General features: G+C 39.6%; 1 protein-coding gene across 11 annotated transcripts in view; it reads right to left on the minus strand.

Annotated features, from left to right (window-relative positions):
* The window catches only part of DMD (dystrophin), a 1,138,094-nt gene that overhangs the window by 885,018 nt on the left and 233,806 nt on the right, over positions 1–19,270 (minus strand). For all 11 annotated transcript variants that reach the window (XM_075097793.1, XM_075097785.1, XM_075097765.1 and 8 more), the window contains exon 7: positions 11,691–11,809. In XM_075097793.1, coding sequence (XP_074953894.1) covers positions 11,691–11,809 — 119 coding nt within the window. The remainder of the gene's footprint in view (positions 1–11,690; positions 11,810–19,270) is intronic.

The following is a 19,270-nucleotide window of genomic DNA, read 5'->3' on the forward strand; positions in this document are numbered from 1 at the left end:
AGGAAAGTCTTTGCAGTACCTCATTCACAGTGTTCTCACCAGCATGCAAAGAACAGTAACTGTGGTCACTGAACCTTATCAATAAAGAATAACTTTGTTACAGGATTTGACATAGTTTTACAGAAATGTATGGTGGTATGGCTGAATCAGGCCACCTGATCAAGGGGAGCATACTGACGAAGCCTTCTTCCTCTAACTCTAGGTGGCTTCACACTCACAGGCTCTTGTCATACTGGGGGACTTCAGCCACCCTGAAATCTGCTGGAAAAACAGCACGGTGAGCTGTAAGCAATCCAGGAGATTTCTGGAATGCATGGAGGATAACTTCTTGAGCCAGGTAATAGACAGCCCTACCTGAGGGGATGCAATACTAGACCTGGTGGTCACCAATGCAAGTGAACTCATCGGTGATGTCAAGATTGGAGGCAGCCTGGGATGCAGCGATCACACATTGGTGGAGTTCACACTCCTGAGGGATATGGGGAAAATTGAGGAGCATAGCCAGGACCCTACATTTTAGGAAAGCAGACTTCCAGCTCTTCCAGCAGTTAGTCAGCAGGACCCCCTTCAGAAACAGTCCTCAGGGACAAGGGAACAGAAGAGAGCTGGCAGATCTTTAAGGACACGTTCCATACAGCACAAGAGCTCTCAGTTCCCAGGTGTAAGAATTCAGGCAAGCAAGGGGAGAGACCAGCATGGCTGAGTCGAGACAAGCTGATCATACTAAAGAGCAAGAGGGGACTGCACAGGCAGTGGAAGCAGGGACAGGTATCCTGGGAAGAGTATAGGGACACTGACTGGTTGTGTAGGGATGGGGTCAGGAGGGCCAAGGCGTGGCTGGAGCTGAATTTGGCAAGGGATGCAAAGAATAACAAGAAAGGCTCCTACAGGTATGTCAACCAGAAAAGGAAAACTAAAGAAAGTGTACCCCCGCTAATGAACAAGAACAGTGGCCTAGTATCAACAGACGAGGAAGAAGGCTGAGGTACTCAGCAACAGTTTTGCCTCAGTCTTCACTGGTAACCTCTCTCCTCACCCCTCCCAAGCTGATGGACTGCAGGATGGAGACCGGGGGATAAAGCCCCTCCCACTGTAAGGGAAGATCAGGTTAGTGACCACCTGAGGAACCTGGATATGCACAAGTCTATAGGCCTTTATGCATCCCAGAGTCTCGAGGGAATTGGCTAATGTAGTTGCCAAGCCACTCTCCATGATATTTGAAAAGTTATGGCAGTCGGGTAAAGTCCCTGGGGACTGGAAAAAGGGAAAAGTTGCACCCACTTTTAAGAAGGGTAGAAAGGAGGACCCAGGGAACTACCATCCTGTCGGTCTCACCACCACTAAAAATTCAAGGTGAATATGATGATCATCTGTAAATGTGAGGATATCTATTCTGTGTTCATTATACTAATACTACCCCAAACTCTATTTATAAAAAGGAAAACATTTTATAGGTATCAGTGCGTTTAGATTCTTCATGTATTTTAATGCAGTTCTCATTTCTTTGGTATTATGCATTTAGACTTATCAAGACATTAGTGGAAAAAGATACACACTTTTTTTTAGATTTTACATTATTTGTATTACTATGATCCTATAGGAGTATTTAGTCAGCTATTAACAGGGCAATAAGACCTGCGCTTAGCATCTAAATTCATGTTACACCATAAGCTTGCATTTTAGTTTATCTTTATTCTTGTTGGATTGTGCATTTAGTGTTTATATATCTATATATTTTTTATATATAGATATCAAACACATGTGCAAGGGTGGACAAAATTTTATGATATATCCTATAGAAAGTCATTATGCGCTAGAGGAAAGGTTTGTTAAGTCCTCTTCCTCCTAATATTGTTACTTCTGTTCATACAATCTACCTGACCTCTAAAACTCCTGTGTATCCTTTGAGTCTTAGCTCTCCATAATTTCTAGCAATCACAAAAATCAGTGGTTGTTCCTGTCTTAACAGAGAAGAAAAAAATTAGACCAAGGGAATAACAACTAAATTTTAAAATATTTTTACTTATATTCACAGAAACAAACCTCCTCCTTTGTCAGAAGGTCCTCAGGAAAAGGACTGTTTTCCCATTTCTATTTGATACATGACAAACCAGGTAATAACTATTGTTTTATGTGATCACCAATGATGTGAAAAATATATCTGGAGAGGAGAAAAAAATTTTAAGTTCTGGCTAACAAATTTTGTTTCCATATGTTTTCCTACCCCATGGCTCTTTGCAACAGTCTTTATTTTCTTTGCTTTAAACAGAAAAGCATTACTGGAAGACCAAAGGATGACATATGTGCTTTTATGTGACATATATGCTGAGGTCATAGATAAAATATTCTTACTCACAGAACACACTTGAAGCAGAGCAACAACAGGACATAAAGAAAAAACATTCACAGTGTTAAAGACCCCTTGACCCATTTCAGCTGAGAAATACACTCAGCTGAATACATTTCACAGTGACGAGATTAGTGTACTGTCAGCCCCAATGCATTTTCCGTTACCTTGTGCTTTGGGTTTCATTAAAAAGGGAGATAACATTACTGATGACAAGGAAGCAGAGGTTTGTGGCCCTTTAGAACATACACAGAGCTCCTTACCTGGTCAAAGCAGGTACAAGCAGATGTGTACTCTTTTACAGTCTTAATTCTTATTTAATTTACAAGGCCTTTCGTCTGCTTTAAGATCATCTGGTACTCCCTAACACTGTCTTTAAGAATAAATCTTTGTAAAAAATACAAGGAAATAACTTTTTCCAAATCTTGCCCACTTCTTTTTTTTTCCTTAATTTTTTATTTCTTAATGAAAAAGATGGTCAGATTTAAATATTTCAGAATATAAGACTTCAAAAAGCTCCATTGCTTGATAACATAAGTAGTGAATATTATTTTTAGAAGGTTGAGGTTCCACCAGCTACCATATACAAGTTCTCCTCAAGTAGCATAGCAGAAAATATCTGAATTCAACTTTGTCTGCAAAAGTTTTCTATGCTGGCTTACATAGTGGAAATAAAATACTATATTTTCTCCTATTGGGGCAAAAGATAATTGTCATCACTACTAAAAGAAAATATTTAATATTTTGGACAACATGGAATCATTTATTTTTACATCTTACCTACACTGATGCTACTGAGTTTCTTATCTTTTATGTGTTCAAAAAGAGACCGAGTGACTCAGAGCCAGATTCACAGTCTAAACACCGAGGAAACCTGTTAAACTCTTTTTGCGAGAATAAGCTGTTGAGAAATATCACACAATCTGTCCTACATTCCAAATAGTTTCAGACTTTGCATATACTCATCCTGATGTCTAACAGTTGCTGAACTAACTATAATGCAAAGTTGCTAGAGCTCTCTTTATAATTCCAGTTCAGTATTTCAAATGATACTATAATCTACAAATCCACTGTGCAGAAAATCTTGTAATTTCTTTTGTAACATGTGCCCTGCTCCCAGTTAAATCCCAGTTTTGATAAGTTTTCCCACTGATAAGAAGAAGGGCCTGTTTTGTCCTTGAGTGTCTTAATGCAGCACCCTTCAAGTCATTTATTTCCATGTAAACCTGTAAAAGTTACTGATTGTTGAGCAGACTCTTGATAATTAAATCACTCACAGGTCAATGAGGCAGTAACAAAGCTACCCATAAATATGGAAGAGAAAGCAGTTTTAGTGGAGACTAGTGAATTTACTACTTTTGCTGACTATTTCTATTTGCTTGAGACTGCAAAGAAAAAGCAGGACTTTCACCTTATCAGTAGGAAAATAAATGCAGTTTAATTTTGGGAGCAAATATTTCTCAAAAGGAACTGTAAAGTAAACGATTACAACAGGAATATAAATCAAACTAGCCACCACTTGAAAAACCTACTTTTATTACAAATTCATTTAGAGAAAAGTTTACCTATTGCGCTATATAGTCAATAAATTGTATTTTTGAAGCTGTTATTTTTTAAAGTATTTCCATAGCCCTTTCCTTGCTCTGTATTTCAGTGCTACAAGCTAAAGACGAAGTACATGATATGGCACAATGACATATCCAGCATTATGTACTGACAAACAGTAAAGCAAAAGTTAAAGGTGTGTGTGCTTTTACTGTCGTACTTCAATGTCACAACAATGCTAACGCAAGTCCACCTCTGCTATATGTAGTTTCAGTAGAAGGAATGTTTAAGACATAAGGAAAATTCAAATGCCAGAACATGCATAAGACTTGAAGAACTAATTCAACACATTTTTCCTGTATTTTTTTTTAAAGATAATTTTAAGAATCAAATAAAAAACAGCAGGGAGAGGGGACATGATTAGGAATTCTTAATTCCTTTTAAGGGATTTGTCTTTTTATTGTTTTGAACAGTACTGCTAAGAGCTAACAGCTGCTCACTGACTAGCTTGATACAGGACATAATTTTAGAATACAGTGTCTGAACCAACACCTTCCACCAATCATATGTTCCACAGAAACACTCAAAATGCACAGCTGCAGAATACCTCAACAGAGCAGGTGATAGTGCTCAGAAAACACAAACTAGATACAATGACCTTGATAGTTTATGTGAGTATATATTTACACTGTATTTTATAATGTTACTTTTGAAATAGAAACAAAAGCAATCCAGAATTTAGATATTAAAATAATATGTAACTGATGACTTATTATTAATGTAAAATTTTCTGACCTTCAGAAAAGGAATTTTTGTTTTGCATTACCTAGCTCATATACACAGGTATATATCAGGTTCAAATACTGACAGAATATTGAATATTCAGACCAGAATATACATAAAGACAGTTCTCAAACAAAATGTTCTGTTGTCACTAAAGGTATGGCTAAAATAAATAACATATCCAGCAATCTTGCAACTTGATAAAGCATTAAATTGGCATTAGGACTGAAGACCCTTGCAGATCTGCATTTGTTTTCCTAAATAGCCATGTAACAGACAGCAGACACTATGACACTTTACCATCTGAAAATTTACTGATGGTACCAAGCCAGTAGAAGTAGTTTAAAAGGCAGCTCCAAACCTAAAACTGCCCAAAACTTTATCGATAAAGTCCAGTAATACCATCCTGTAACAATTAACTTCTTTATCATTGTGAATCCTGTAGACTTTCCTCTTATTTAACCAAAAGTATTCCAGGATTTGAGAACAAAAAGGAGCCTGAAAAAACAATCTTTTTTTAAATTTTCTAACTGTCATAAGGTTTTTGTGCAACTGAAATAATGATTTCTAAGTTTGGTCCAGCATTTTGCTTGACTATTCTCAGCAGTATGATATCAAACATAGTTCTTGTGATTTGTCTCCCCCTGCCTTTAAAAAAAAAAGAAAAAAACCCAAAACCCACACACTGACACTGTACTAGGCAAAACATTTCTGAACTTTAGGGCACAAGTGAAAGCAAATATCTTCCCATACTCCCTTGATATAAGCTGTATCAGCAAGGGCAATAAAATGTATTGAAAAAAAGTATTGCCACTGTATGCAGCTGTTTGGTACAGACTGGGTTAACAGCTTCGTGAATACAATGCTGACAGTTTTTTTCCCCTCTTCTCTGTGCTACAGGTATGGTAGAACCCATTACTGTTGAGATACAGAAGTATGCAAAGTCAGGATCAAACAAAGAAGTTATCAAATGGAAAACTGTCTGAGTCTCATTATCACTTAATAATGGTGCCAAAAACTCATGTCATCAGTGCAAATTAAGGAAAAATATGGAAAATGTGACTGGGATGGATGAAACAAGGTTTTTATCAGGCTACACACTAAAGTATAAGAAACTAGATAATTGCTTCACCTAAAAAGGACAGCAGAAATGCCATTATATAACTTCACAGTCTATTTATTATCGGGCTAGCACAAACAAGCACAAGACCCAGAAAAATGACAGCAGGAACAAGTTCATTAAACCAAGAATCAGTTGTTTATTGCTAGAAGGGAGCACACAGACACTTCATCTCCTGCTGCTGCTGCTGCCACCACACTCGCACTCAGTTGTTGTTAAGGGGAAAGAGGACACAGCTCAGACGTATTCCCAGATTCAGTTTCTGAGAGAGCATTTCCTACTGTTCCTCAGAAGATCCTTCTGCTCCTATATGGCATGTGCGTTTTATCCCAAAGTGAAAAGTAAAACTCACAGTATACAGCCAATAACATGTAACCACTGTGTGTTGCTGACCATAACACATTTGTTGCTATTTGTTTGTCATATTCTTTGCTTGGGGATATTTAAAAAGCTGCTCATGAAAAAGTGGACATACAACATGGAACAGGTAGCCTTTAGTACATTTTCTGATGTTTGTATGTGAAGACTGGAATCATGTTCCTCCACAACTGCAACACAGCTAAAATGATCATGAAGAATCAGTTAACTACCAGAAGATGTAACAGCAGGTACGGGTAATTAGATGTTATTAAAAGATACAGACTAACCTTAACACCTCCATCATTGTTCAGACTTTCATTTATACAAGTTATAATTACTAATGTCATCGTAATTTGCTTGGTTCACTTAAGATGTTTTGTTTGCTGAAGTTAGCCAAAGTGAACCCATACTAACAAAGACAGCAAGTATCTCCATCACTACTCATTCCCCATACATAAAAATATCTTAGAATAATGTGTGAGTAATGTAGGGAGCTGAAGACTAAGTTTATAATTTTTAAAATAAAAATGTTCAGAGGATTATATTACTTACGTCTACAATACTCTAAATTCAAAAGAGCAGTCAGAGATTAACAACCTGAGTTATTTACATTGAAAACAACCAAGCAAAATATTTTCAAAAGTCAGTAACTCAAATTTATATTCAGAATACCACAACAGTCATCACAAAGGTGTGAAAAAACAGTGGAATATTTTCCTTAGTTATACCAAGAGGAAAAAAAGAAAAGAAGATAACATTTAAAAAATAGGCATTACTGTAGTAGAAATTTTCCACTTGCTAGTTTTGCCATTCAAATCTGAACAAAAAACTATTAAAATGACCTGGGTTTGGCAATGTTCATTGCAGGGTATTTTAGGTTGAATGAGACATGACTGGAAGGAAGCTCACAAATATTAATTTTGAACAACCAAAGGAAAATAACTATGTTTTTCTTTGAAAGGGTCACAGAGAACATTATCAAGATTTAAAACATCTTAGCTGCACAATAATAAATGTCTCACAACAAAAGGTCACTGTGAGTTATATAGGCATACTTTGGCCTAAAAAATTCTATTTGCAAACACATTTTCATTCTGATTCTTGCCCAATAATCTCTAGGTCTTTAATAACTTTCTTCTAAATAACACTTTCTACCACCCATCAATTTCCCCCACACCTTCTTATTTTTTCCCTTGTTATCTTTCAAACACTACAGTAGCGAACACCAGGTAGACATATGAGCCTGCTTACGTTTCACTCACTGGCAAGATTCAATCAAAAAGATCATACAATATCTCAAGTTGGAAGGGACCCATAAGGATCATCGCGTCCAACTCCCTGCTCCTCACAGGACTACCTAAAACTAAACCATATGACTAACAGCATCATCCAGATGCTCCTTGAACTCTGGCAGGCTTGGTGCCGTGACCAGTTCCCTGGGGAGCCTGTTCCAGTGACTGACCACCCTCTCAGTGAAGAACCTTTTCCTAATGTCCAGTCTGACCTTCCCCTCACGCAGCTTCAATCCATTTCCCCATGTCCAATCGTTGGTCACCAGAGAGAGGAGATCAGCACCTCACCCTCTGTTGCTGTCTTTGAGGAAGTTGTAGACTGAGTTGAGGTCACCCGTCAGCCTTCTCTTCTCCAAGCTGAACACACCAAGTGACCCCAGATGCTCATCCTAAGTCTTGCCCTCCAGGCCTTTCACCACCTTGGTCGCCCTCCTCTGGACACACTCTGATAGTTTTATGTCCTTATACTGAGGTGCTCAAAACTGCACGCAGTGCTCAAGGTGGGGCCGCACCAGTGCAGTGTAGAGTGGGACAATCACCTCCTCCGACCAGCTGGCTATGCTGTGCTTGATGCACCCCAGGACATGGTTGGCCCTTTTGGTTGCTAGGGCACACTGTTGACTCATGTTCAACTTGCCATCAACCCAAACCCCCAGATCTCCCTGTGGGGCTGCTCCCCAGCCTCTCATCCCCCAATTTGTATGTATAACCAGGATTACCCTGTCCCAGCTGCAGAATCAGGCACTTGCATTTGCTAATTTTCATACGGTTGGTGATTGCTCAGCTTTCTAGTCTATCCAGATCTATCTGTAAGGCCTCTCTTCCCCTGAGGGAGTCCACAGCTTCTCCTAGTTTAGTATCATCGGCAAACTTGCTTAATGTACATTTAACTCCAGCATCCAGAATACAGAAAGAGCTGAATCTTCCACTGCTCTTTCATGACAGAAGAGAGGAAGGAAACCTGTCCCTTATGTTTTCCTACGCACTTTTTCAACATCAGGGGAAAACGTCACACAACAACAAAACAGAGAACCAACAGCTAATATAGATTTAAATTTTTTGCTGTGGATTGGGGGCAGCTTTCTCACCTCTTCTGTCTGAACAGGAAAGGGAAAAGGCTGGAATAAAGGTCCTACCACATATCTTATTCTTGAAGACAAGTTTGTTTAGTATTCCCCCCCCAATATTATGAACATTCTAATTGCAGAATAGCTCTGCAGAATTTATTCTATGCTGCATAAGTAGCCTATTTTGGGAATTTATATCAAAACACAGTATCTTCAGATAACACCTGATTAATCACAATCTTTCCTTAGCTAATTTTGTTTAGAGGAAAGCTATAAGCAGAAAGACACACAGCTTGCTATTTTTAAGAGGAAGTTAATAAGGTTACATACTCTGTGAAGACATTACCAAACTTCATATACAAGATACAAAGTCAGTGTATCAAAACAGGAACAAGAAAATTTTGCAAAACTACTTTAGGACTTGTGTATAAAATAGGAATTTCTTAAGATAATGAAATGGCACAAAAAAAGAATTTTACAGGAAATGCCTAGTGTTTTCATCTATACTTTAAGAAGCATGCATTATCAGTATAAATACAATTGGCTAGGAAAGGTTTTATAAAGTTCACTTGCTTAAAAACTAAGCAAAGTGCCTGCTTTAGGATGCACTGCTGATTTAAAAAAGCATTCCTACTAGTCAATATAAGAGAGGGAAACAGCAAGAACCATCATCTCTGCATGAATCAAAATACAAGAGCTTTAACTTACACAAATTGGCTTTTACAGGAAATAGTTAAACGTGATCTATATCTTAACCACTTGGGTGACTGAAATAGAGATCAAGTTCTGAAACACTGTTTTAAAACCTAGTCATGGGACAGACTTAAAATATCAACAACTTCAGAAACAAACTGACTACTTCTCATGGGACAGGCTTGAAATATCAGCAACCTCAGAAACAAACTTACTTCATATATAACCTAGAAAACCAATGTTTGGCTGAATAAAAATATCTACTTTTCAAGACATAATTACTAAGATGGACTACCTAAGTCATCTGTTACAAGATCATCAGTAACTTCAGAACACAAGCAGAAAAACCCAAAGCCTTTCTTTTTTTTACTGCCATATATGGTTACAGAAGAGTAGGGCTTTATTGTACAGTGAAACTTTTCATCACTGAATGCATACTCCCTTTTTGTTCTAATATAGAAGCACTTTGCACTTTTTGTTAAATTAACAGCCAGAGAACAAAGTGATATTACATGAGTATCTAATTAGGAGAGGTGATAAATATACAAGTAAAATTAGTGGTATGCTGGAACCTTCAAACAAGATTCCTCACTTACATACCAGTAATTCTACTTTTCAGTCTAGGAACAAATTTACCGTTGTGAACCTAATTGTTATAGTTTCACAAATCCATATGTTTTTAAATAGGTACAGAATTTACTTTTCCTTTGGAAAAGTTTGCAGGTTTTTATTTGTAGAGGGAAAAAAATAGGTGGCAAGCACCATGACTTACAACACTGAATTGCAAATAATTACACCAGACATTTGGAAAACCACCAATGTTTGAGAGTTTTTCAGTTGTTGGCTAAACAACTGCAAGTATCTTTGCCAAAAGCAGAAAAAAGTGTCTAATCAAAAGTGAATTTTGCATACAGAAAATAACTTATTCTCTAATCTATTTTAAGAATAAAGTTCAACCAGTCATAGAAAAGACTGCACTGCAACTATATCTATTCAGCTGTGCAACCCAGTTTTCAATTTCAATCTCATTCAGAGGTTACAAGCTGCATCTTGTGCTTTAGCACAGAGCAAGCCTGTTCCCCTCCAGTGATTCACACAAATTCAGTTCTAGAGATGAAAGATAGCGTACTAGCAAGCAATGCTGTACCGGGTTTACTGTCTATTTCTTCCACAAGTTCCAGAACAGACACCCCATGTGTTGCTGGTACAAGGGGAACTATTTGACTGCACACTAGATGGACACCTAGGAGGCACTCATGAAGCTTTCAGCTATGAGGTAACCAGTCCCTGTCATCTTTGACTCTCAGAACTTATTTGCTGATCCAATTATTAGCATTGCTTGAGATGCTCCTCTTTAAATTCTACACAGGGCAAAATATCACCATCTTGAATTAAACCATCTCCTCTAACAGTTTGTTACTCTACAAAGCAGTAAGGTTACAGAGCAGAGAGCTTTATAATGTTCAACTACAGCATAAGCACACATTTTTTTCATATATTTCTCCTAGGTGAATATAAAGGATACAAGGTTATTAGTTCAATCTTGAGGCTCGCCCTACTATATTTAAACATTAAGAGACCCGATGCTAAGTACTAGACTAATTTTTACATCTTGTTAAACACTGGTTCTTCCCACCAGAAACTCACCATGAGGCGAGCCACTGAGAACAGCACAAACATATAGGAATCTGAATTTATTAGTGGTTTAGCAGGCAAATTGTAGCAAATTGCATTAAAATATAGCATGTGGATCACAGTGTGGAAAAAGACAGCTTATATCTATACAAAGGCATACATAAAAAGGAAATGCAACAGCTGTTCAGCATTGCCTTCTAGTAAAGAATGTTTCAGAAATGTTCTCTGCAATGCAGGAAGTAGGGCAGAGAATATACAGAAATGGACAAAATTAGAAAGACCATGTGAAAAACAAGGAACCTTTCAAACATGATTGAATAAGGTGCAAAAGATAAGAGTTAAGGTAAAATAGGCAAGTCTACTACATATAAGACTAAACGACAGTAATATCAGTCATGTCACCCTCATAAAATTTCAATATACAGAAGATGTATAAGTCATATTTTAAAGATATGAGTATCTAGAGTTTGAATACACATTTTGGATATATATGAAAAGGTAATTTGAACTCATGATCTTGTCAGAAGATATGAAAGCTCCAGATGCTCTAAATCTGGAAATGGGGCTACTTATTGAGATACTTTTACTTCAGTGCATGCACATTAAAACTCTGTCCCCAAAGCTGGAAAAAAAATTGCTTTAGAGCACGTACATACAGGCAGCTCTTATGCTATTTCAATAGAGCACAAAGGTAACATTAAAACATAAACAAACAAAGGATTTTGCTTCAATGTATGACTTATTTTGCAAAATGTTAAATTCTTGTCAAAAAAGTCAAATTAATTTACAGTCGAATGCATGGAACAATTGATTTTCCAATTACAGAAAAGAACATAATTTCTACTTACCCTCAGGATCAAGGAGTTTCTCAATGCCCAGGTGTTGCCTGGCTATGTTGAATGCATGGTCTAATCGTTGTACAGGTGACTGCTGAGAAGCAACAGTGTTCCAATCAAATAGGTCTGGTCTAAAGCAAAAATAAGAGAAACAGTAAGTGTCGTCTTCTTTAGCATTAGATTTAATTACATATTTCTATGGTTATCCATCAGCATCAGCTACTACTTTTTTATTTTCTTAATGGAAGAGCTTGTTCAATCAGCGCTGGAACTAATGAAGCTTCGTTTCTAATGGGTTTGCGTCCTGTACTCATCCAATGTTCATCATCACATTAACCACATTACGTATTCTCCACTAAGTCTCAACAGCCTATAACCTCACTCCCTAAAGTCACCTGTTTTCACCCATAGCACTCTACTCCTGTCACTGCCCAAAACGCCTGCATCGGGCTTGCTGCCCTCTTCCAGTCCCGAAGAGTGCCTGGGTGATAAGGATCATGTGCTGTGGCCATGCACACTGGGACAGGCTTGTGGCAGGCCAAGCAGGACAGATAACTGCTGAGGTAGTTCTGCAGCCTTCCTTCTCCCTCCAGCCACCAGTTTTTCACTCCACTTCACTTACTATTTCTAAGAATGTAATTGCTTCTGAGATTACCAGCTCACGGTTATATCCAATTGAAATCGGTCAACAGATTCAAAATTTCATGACCTGGGAATGTACACAGCATAGCTGTACATGCCACTTTTCTTACCAAAACCTTTAGAAAAATACACACTTTTCAGATGACTATAAAACCATAGTCCAATCATAGGTTTTACCTGATAAGAGCAAAAGCACAATTTAAATGTTCTTGCAGGAAAAGACAGTTGACCAAAACTGAATTATAGCTCAGACACACCATCTAAGCCCTTGTATTATCGGTTGCACTACTTGCAATATAAATAATGTTGATACACTGTGATCTTTGGCATTTCATCTGAGAGATATCCATTAGGAGATCAGAATTTGTTATCAGGCACTCTGGAAAAAAAGTTTAATCAAGTATTCCGTAATTAATGTGCATATAATAGGAAGAAAAACAACTACACTATTTGTAACTGATAGTGAGTTCTAAATCAGAAAACATTTAAACAAATAATTTTACCTACAGATAAACCAAGTATGTTATTTACACAAATTAAAATATTGCAATTAGTTATGACTGATTTATTTACATTTTTATTAATTTTAAAAGTTCATTTTAAACAGTCTCCCATAGTTATAATAGATGGCAAAAGTATTCACTACATCATACTGTAATAATGTCAAGAGAGCAAAGGAAAAATGCCGTTTATGGTGTAGTAATTTCCTGGTTATGCACCTTTGCTGTCCAATTTTTTTCTGAGAGGGGAGTGATTTACATAGTAATAATTAAGTTATTCTGAAGTACTTTGCTTCTCTATGCAGCGGTTCTTAAACATTAATTAAAAATAGAGGTTTCTCCTTCCCATATGCAGAACAACTCACTGAGGCGAGTAGCTCTGCTGCTGACACAACTAGCAGTGGAGCACTTTAGTTTGGGGCACAGTGGGGTTTCCCAAACTGGAGGAACCTCAGGGGAAGCCAAAAGAGCTACCAGGAGCCTGCAGATCATGCGACAGTGGCTGATGAGACCTGGCCAGAAGCAAAGGAAGCCAAACCCCCACAGGTATAAAAGAAGCCCTTAGGGAGCACTAGTGACCAGGGTGTGGCACAACAGTTTGCACAGAAGGGGGCTGAAGCTCTGCCAGCTTGACCAGGGAGCAATGGTATCCACCTGGCAGAAAGCCACAGCCTCTCTAAGCTCTGCACTCACCATGACGGATGCAGCTTCCCAGACAGAGCTCCAGCGGGAACACACTGCCACCCAGGTGTGCGGCTGCAGTGTGTGTGCCCTGCTCTTACACCAGTACGGGACAGCAGCAGTGTGCACACCTGTGTGAGGTGCACCCAGGTAGGGGAACTCCTCCGCTTAGTGACAGAGTTCCAGGTGAGGTAAATAGGCTGAGGAGTATCAAAGAGAGTGAGAGAGAGATGCTACTGGAATTGCACCATACCTTCCCTGGGACAGGTGCAACAGGCAGACAGGACACATGGTACAGAGGATTCCCTATCCTCTCTCCGCCTGGCTGGACATGGTGACTTAAGGGATAGGGGGCAATGGCAGCAAGTTCTAACTGGTACAACAGGTGTACCTCCTCTGTACCCTTGCATAATATGTACGAAGCTCTGCAAGCAAAAATGAACAAAAATGAGGATGATGGTTCATCTAGCTTGGAGGTATCACCGACCTTAAGTTGGCCTACGCCCTGTGTCAAAACTGCTTCCATGAAGAAAAAAAGACAGGTCATTGTCATAGGAGACTCTTTTCTGAAAGAAAGAGAAGGCCCAATATGCAGACCAGACCTACTTCTTGGGGAAGTCTGCTGCCTCCCTTGGGCCTGGGTTAAGGATGTGAAGAGGAAACTTCCTACCCTGGTACTGCCCTCAGATTATTATCCACTCCTGATTTTTCAGGTAGGCAGAGATGATGTTGCAACAAGAAGTCTGAGGGGAACCAAGAAAGACTTCAGGGCCTTGGGACAACTGGTTAAGGGATGAGGAGCACAAGTAATATTCTCCTCTATCCTTCCAGTTGCAGGGAATTATGAGGGAAGAAACAGGAAGAGCCAGCAGATCAACACCTGGCTCTGAACCTGGTGTCACCAGCAGAATTTTGGGGGTCTTGATCATGGGTCGGTTTACACAATACCAGGCCTGCTGGAAACAGACAGGGTACACCTGTCTCAAAGGGAGAAAAGGACCTTTGCACAGGATGTAGCAAGGCTCATTCAAAGAGCTTTAAACTAGATCTGAAGGGACAAAGAGATAAAACCAGGCTCTCTAGAGGATAAGCCTGGGGGCGGCGTGCCAATGTTTGAAGGATGGCGTGCTAGTGAGGTCCTTCTCAGTGGAGGTAGGGGATAGAGATCCATGCAGCAGCATGTTGTGAGGTTATGCAGGGGGAAAATTAGAAGGGCCAAAGCCCAACCAGAACTTAATCTAGTTACTGATGTAAAAGACAATTAAAAATATTTCTATAAATAGCAACAAAAGGAGGGCTAAGGAGAATCCCTTCCTTTATTGAAAGTGGGGTGAAACATAGTGACAAAGGATGAGGAAAAGGCTGAGGTACTTGATGCCTTCTTTGCTTCATTCAGTAAGATGAGTTTTTCTCTGGGTAACCAGCCCCCTGAGCTGGAAGATGGGGAGCACTATGGAGCCCCCATAACCCAAGGGGAAATGGTTAGTGACCTGCTACACCACCTAGACACACACAAGTCCATGGGCTGGATGGGATCCACCCAAGGGTACTGAGGGAGCTGGCGGAAGTGCTCACGAAAGACACTTCCAATCATTTATGAGCAGTCCTGGCTAACCAGAGAGGTCCCAGTTGGCTGGAAGTTAATAAATGTGACACCTATCTACAAGAATGGCTGAAAGGATGATCCAGGGAGCTACAGGCCTGCCAGTCTGACCTCAGTGCCATGGAATATTATAGAGCAGATCATCTTGAGTGCTATCATGCACCATGTCCAGGACAACCAGGCGATCAGGCCCAGTCAGCATGGGTTTAGGGAAGGCAGGTCCTGCTTGACTAACCTGTTCTAGACTTTACTAAAGCCTTTGACACCATTTCCCACAGCATTCTCCTGGAAAAACTAGCTGCTTATGGCTTGGATGGGTATATGCTTTGCTGGGTAAAAAATTGGCTGGATGGCTGAGTCCAAAGAGTTGTGGAGAGTGGAGTTATATCCAGTTGGTAGCCAGTCAAAAATGGTGTTCCCCAGGGCCCAGCACTGGGGCCAGTTTTGATTAATATCTTTATTAATGATCTGGATGAGGGGATCAAACGCACCCTCAGTAAGTTTGCAGATGACACCACATTGGGCAGGAGTCTCAATCTGCTCGAGGGTAGAAAGGCAGTAAGGAGAGGTCTGCACAGGCTGGATCAATGGGCCAAGGCCAACTTTTTAAGGTTCAACAAGGCCAAGTGCTGAGCCCTGCACTTGGGTCACAACACCACCATGCACTCTACAAGGCTTGGGGAGGAATGGCTGGAGAGCTGCCTGGAGGAAAAGGACCTGGGCGTGTTGGTTGACAGCTGGCTGAACATGAGCCAGCAGCGTGCCCAGGTGGCCAAGAAGGCCAACAGCATCCTGGCTTGTCTCAGGAATAGTGCGGCCAGCAGGAGCAGGGAAGTGATCATGCCCCTGTACTCGGCACTGGTGAGGCCGCACCTCAAGTACTGTGTGCAGGTTTGGGCCCCTCACTAGAAGAGGGACACTGAGGTGCTGAAGCATGTCCAGAGAAGGGCAATAAACCTGCTGAAGGGTCTAGAGAACAAGTCTTATGAGGAGCAGCTGAGGGAAACTGGGGTTATTTAGTCTGGAAAAAAGGAGGCTGAGGGGAGACCTTATTGCTCTCTACAACCACCTGAAAGGAGGTTGTAGGAAGATGAGTGTTGGTCTCTTCTCCCAAGTAAATAGTGATAGGACAAAAGGACATGACCTCAGGTTGCATGAGGGGAGGTTTAGATTGGATGTGAGGAAAAATTTCTTTATCAAAAGGTTGTCAAGCATTGGAACAGGCTACCCAGGGAAATGATTGAGTCACCACCCTGGAGGTATTTGAAATACATGTAGATGTGGTGCTTATGGACATGGTTTAGTGGTAGACTTCGCAGTATTAGGCTAACGGTTGGACTTGATAATCTTAAAGATCTTTTCCAACCTAAATGATTCCATGCTTATAACTTCAAAATATCAAATTTGGCTGGAGGTAGAATAGAGAGGGAGAGGAAATGTAGATTATAATCTCTCTTTCTAGTCATGGATGCATTAAATTCCGTGATCTCAGACTGGTCTGTTTTCTGAAACACAGTCAAAATACAGATTATTTCTGTTCAATTTTTTGCACCCTTGTACTGAGTGTGACTGAGATGGAGCAGACATTCTTCATAGCAGTCCATGTGTTTTGGATTTGTGGTTAAAACAGTGTTAATAAACCAATCGTTTCGATGTTGCTGAACCTTGCTTACACAGGACCAAGAAGTTATCTTTTTAACCTCCCTGCAGCCTCCCCAAGTGAGTAGGCTGGGGGTGGGCAAGAAGCTGGAAGCGGACACAGCCAGGTCAAGTGACCCAAACTGTCCACAGGGATAGTCCATACTATATAGCTTGCTCAGCAATAAATACTGGGCTAATGGAAGAGGGGAGTGGAGGGGGTTGTCTTCCAAGGTGGCTGCTACTTGGAGAATGCTGGGCATCAGTCTGCTTGTGAGAGATGCTGAGTTACTGCCTTTTGCATTGCTCGTTTTTCTAGTCTTTTTTTTTTTTCCTTCATTTATTAAACTCTTTGACTAATGGGTTTTCTTGCTTTTGCTCTTCCTGTGCACTTCTCTGTCCTGTGGGAGCAAGGGGAGAAGCAAGCAAGCAGCTGTGCAGGTTCTCAGCTGATGACTGGGGTCAACCCACCACACTCCTTCACCTTACTCTACAGGCATATGGATATTCTTCAATTCTTCATTCTCTCCAAATTTAACATGTTTTGGCTGGCATATGGCATAGGATGAATAAGCTCATACATCAAATTTAGCAAAAAGAACACTAGTAACCACAAAGCTATCTGTTATGACTTCTTTACAAATTCTGCAAGGATGCGTTGCAGAAATAGTAGACAGACTAGGGTGTAAAAAGATTATTCAGTGACAAAAAAATTCAGGAGAAGAAAAGAAAGGTATGATATCCAAGGGACTACCTCCCCCCACAAAAGTTTTTGCAGGTATTTGGTCTGAAGTTCTAATCACCCTTGTGCTGCTCAGAGCAACATATTATCTTCACACAAACATGACTCGTTTGGTGATATAAGATTTTATATACAAGAACATTCTGTCTTCTAACCAGTCAGGACTCCACTGGGCAACAACAATAAAGTTTAGAATTATTCATTGGGGAATGACACAATACCGTCTTATTCCTCTTGAAAAACCTCTGTCATCATTAATAGTATCTTAGACATTCAGTTTCATCCAACTTCTGAATTGCATAATCCAGGAGGATATTTTCTAGTTAATGTGTCCAGATAGGCCAAGACTATTATCACATCTTCTGTAGGAGTAAGATTCTTGATATAAGACACAGAGAATGATTTTCTGTTTGTTTGATTTTAAACACTCAAGCATTCTAACACTAAAGTTTCAATAACAGAGTTTCAGCTATCATCATGTTGTAGAACACTTTGGTTGAATTTGCGTGCTTACTAGCTCAACTGTGCATGTCTGTGCTTGTGTAGAGCATACACAACATCTCCCTTTTTACACTTACTACAGACAGCAAAAATTTGAACCCTCTGAGTCACAGCTGTAAAAGTACTAAGCTCCAGTAAGTCACTGACAGGTTTCTTATGAATTTTCTTAGTACTGTATATAAAGAAGACAGCACAAATTCCAAGCCAACTTAAGTGTGTATAGCCATCTACTGCAACTCAGCTCTGACAAACATCAACTTAATTAAAAAAAAAAAAATTCAAAAAGCTCTCCCTATTCCAACAGCCATTTAAATTTCCAGATTTTCCCTTTGTTGAAAGAATACTTGCATATATACTTTTCAGTAGCACCATCACTAAAATAAGAATTTCACAATGTCAGCTTGAAGCATCAGCTTCTCAGTGTGACGTGACTAGATATTTCACTGAGTATATTTACACAGCAATGCTGACAAGTATGATTGCAGGAGTTATTACAGCCTAGAAGATTAAGAACTGTAGTATATGGCAAATAGCTTTTAAAAATCCCTGAAACACCACAAACAGAATTTCAAATAGCAACTATTATTAGCTTTCCAAGGAGTTATAAATCCAGGGATGAAAAGGTACGAAACAGCAGAGAAGAGAACAAACAGAATACTGACTGTCCACTTTTTTCCTCTCTCTGTATTGTTCAAATTATACAATGGGAGAAGAAATTTGTTCTCTCATCTGCAGCTTGGTTCATGTCTGACAGGGAGTAAAGCCAAGAAGAAATAACCAGCAGTCTTCACTACTCTCCCTGAGCACATACAAGCATAAGCACGTTCAAAGAATCTAGAATTAGCTAGAATGTGTTAAATTCCATCTAGCCACTCACTGATCAGCTAAGTCAGCACTGATTTTTTATTACATTGACAAGATCATGGTAAGCCAAACTTAAAGGATTAAAGGCTTCAAATGGAGAAGTGTACTGTAAAATGAACATTTATATTGAACATAAGGTAATTTCTGTACCTGCAGTTCTTTCCTATAACTAACAAAGAGGGGGAAAAAAAAGGGGGGGGGGGCAACGGCAGGGAGGGAAGAAGAGGGGAAATAAAAGGGAATAAAACAAACCTGAAGTTTCTCCAGATATATTTGCAAGGAAAGTAGCTGGTCACAAAGAATAAAACGGACTTCTGCCCCTCCCCCACCCCCAATGTATTATCTCATTTATGGTGGAAATAGAGCAGCCATGCTAAGAAAATTTAATCTGAACTATACTAAAACCAAACAAATACAGACA

This window comes from Phalacrocorax aristotelis, chromosome 1, assembly GCF_949628215.1.
Source record: "Phalacrocorax aristotelis chromosome 1, bGulAri2.1, whole genome shotgun sequence".
Classification (NCBI taxonomy): domain Eukaryota; kingdom Metazoa; phylum Chordata; class Aves; order Suliformes; family Phalacrocoracidae; genus Phalacrocorax; species Phalacrocorax aristotelis.